This window comes from Ambystoma mexicanum, chromosome 13, assembly GCF_040938575.1.
Source record: "Ambystoma mexicanum isolate Mex_15411 chromosome 13, UKY_AmexF1_1, whole genome shotgun sequence".
Lineage (NCBI taxonomy): Eukaryota > Metazoa > Chordata > Amphibia > Caudata > Ambystomatidae > Ambystoma > Ambystoma mexicanum.
Window position 1 is genome coordinate 272,402,390 of NC_090938.1, and position 2,668 is coordinate 272,405,057.

The following is a 2,668-nucleotide window of genomic DNA, read 5'->3' on the forward strand; positions in this document are numbered from 1 at the left end:
TAAATAGAATTTTGTTATTGTTATTTTTTTATTTTGATTTTTTCAGTTTATTATTTTAAATTTCTTTTCATGTTTCATTTGATTTTTTCAATTTCTTTTGAATTTTTTCCATTTTAATAATTTTTTAAATTCATTTTTTTCTTATTTTAATTTTAATTTTTTAAAGTTACATTTCCTTTTTTGTTGGTAACTATTTTCTTTCAGATTGTACATCCATTTTACAGTGTGTTGCTTTGTGTGGCTGTCAAACGCCCCACTTCGTGGCGCCTTCTGCCTCAGTTTAATTTATGTGATGGCCATTATGGGTGCTGCGACATATCTTCTGTACGAACTGCGGCAGTATAGTTGTTTTCTCGTAGTGTTCAGGGAGGCTTATATGCCACGCCCTCCCTGCACGTTACGCGTTGCAACCGCTCCAGTTCCCGGTATCTTTCCATGCCTGTAGCGTCTTTTGGTTTGCTGTGCTAGTTTTACACATTTTCTACCAACACGGGGTACTCCTCCTTGCTCTCTCTCCAGTCGCTCTCTTTGCCCTCGTTGCTTGCCTTTTTCTTTCGCTCTGCTCTCTGTCACTCACTCTCTCTCGCTCCCTTCTCTCTTACCTGGCTTCTCTGTGCTCTCTTTCTCGGAGTCCAACTCCCTCGCAGTTTCGGTGAGGGGTTGGGCACCGTTTCCAGTTCCTGTGTTGCTCTGTGTTCTGAGAGGTCTTTCCACTCTCCGCTCCGGATTTCGATCGAGTCTGCAGAGTCCACCTTCCATATCCAGCTGGGTTTGTCCTCAAGCTCGTCCTGGTTTTTTTTGTGCCAAACGGCTTTTTCCCCATTATTCCCTTTCTGGGGACGAGGCCACTGGTAACATTGTTTTCAACTTCCCACTGTGGCTTCTCTCCGGGAGTGTGACATTGTCCACAAAAAAAAGAAAGAAAGAAAGAAGAAGAAGGACTATCTCTCCAGGAGACCATATGTAGAGGCTACATCTGATTTTTGGTTGTCAGGTGAGGAGGAGGCTGGGGAGGGGAGGTCATGATCTTGGGAGTCTACAGCCCGGGGGTCTGACAGTTTGCAATGCCAACAAGGAAATATGGCTACTGAGGAACAACTCCAAGAGATGGTGGCTGCAGTTCAGAACCTCTCTGCCGAGGTCCGTAACCTCTCGATGGAGGTGCAAAACTTAAAGGCAGAAAACTCAGTTTTGAAGCAGCTGGTCACAGTTCGAGAACCCAGACAGGTCGACTTACCTCCTATGTCATTTCCTTCTGGCAAATTTGATGGGACACCTAAACAGTTAAAGGAGTTTTTGGACACTTGTAAAGTGTACTTCACCTTTCGTACTAATATGTTCACTACAGGCAATTCCCAAGTCGGGTTTGTCATCTCAAACATGTCAGGAAATGCTTTAGCCTGGGCTACTCCTTTAGTCACCAGAGCTGATCCTGCACTTCAAGAATATAATGCATTTCTGACTCTACTCAAGCAGAATTTCAAAAGACAGGAAATATTGTACACTGCTTGTGAAGACCTCCTCGATATACGCCAAGGACAAACTGATGTTCTCTCCTACATCTTGACTTTTAAAAGACTGGTAACTGAGACGGGATAGTCGGAGCAGTCCCAATTCGTCATCTTCAGATGAGGTCTTCGAGAAGACATAAAGGACGAGTTGTCTAGATCACCAAGACCTGCTACATTGTCTGATTTATAGGCCTCGGCCCCACAGATTGAGTACAGACTTCATGAAAGAAAGCAGAAAAGATGTCGCCATCACTCCTCTGCTTTTGCTTCAGACCTTCCGCCTCCTTCCTTATCTGTCAATACACGCACAGAAGAACCTATGCAGATTGGAACCACCAGACCATCACTCACTCCCGAAGAGCGGAAGAGAAGGAGGGAGAAGGGCCTATGTGTATACTGTGGCTCTGATCAGCACCAAATCTGAAATTGCACTGAGATTCCTTCTCGGAGATCGGGAAACGAACACCCTTGGTCCTATTAGGGACGGGACACTGAGGGGTTTAATCTAGTCCCTATGTTTCACTATCTGTAGCCCCAACTAATCAGTCAGAAGACTCAAGACTCATGATACTTAAGGTCACTCTTTGAGTGGATCAGCGTCAAGTGGAAGCATTGGCCCTTTTAGACTGTGGTGCTGCCGGAAATTTGATAGATACCATTTGGGCCAACAAGGTGGGGTTACAGAGAGTGGACAGAAAGGAAGACCAGAAAGTAGAAGGGGTTGATGGTACCCACTGAGCTCTGGGCCCATTACTCAAACCACTGAACTTCTTTGGCTCCTGATACACCAACATTCAGAGGAGATTCAGTTTGACATTATCAGAGCGGCCCATTTTCCTGTGATTCTTGGCATCACTTGTCTGCGAAAACACAACCCAGTAATTGACTGGTCTACTAATAGCTTGAGTTTTGAGTCTCTTTACTGCAAGAAGAATTGTCTGTGTAATCTCCTATATCTGGAAGCAAGAACTCACACTCCACCTTCTACAGATACCATTGGGGGGTCCATTCACTTCCCATTGGGCTTGCTGAATTTGAAACAGTCTTTGCGGACACTTCACTGATGGAGTTACCACCACATCGTCCAGAAGATTACTGCATCAACCTAACTCCCAATGCTCTAGTGCCATTTGGTTGCATGTTTGCATTATCCCAAC

The 2,668-nt window shown here is 44.7% G+C and overlaps 1 protein-coding gene across 1 annotated transcript; it reads left to right on the forward strand.

The window, feature by feature from the left end:
* The first annotated feature begins 1,080 nt into the window (after positions 1-1,080).
* LOC138520326 (protein LDOC1-like) lies at positions 1,081-1,599 on the forward strand. The gene has a single exon (XM_069632757.1). The coding sequence runs from the start codon at positions 1,081-1,083 to the stop codon at positions 1,597-1,599; it is 519 nt and encodes a 172-aa protein (XP_069488858.1).
* Positions 1,600-2,668: the final 1,069 nt, after the last annotated feature.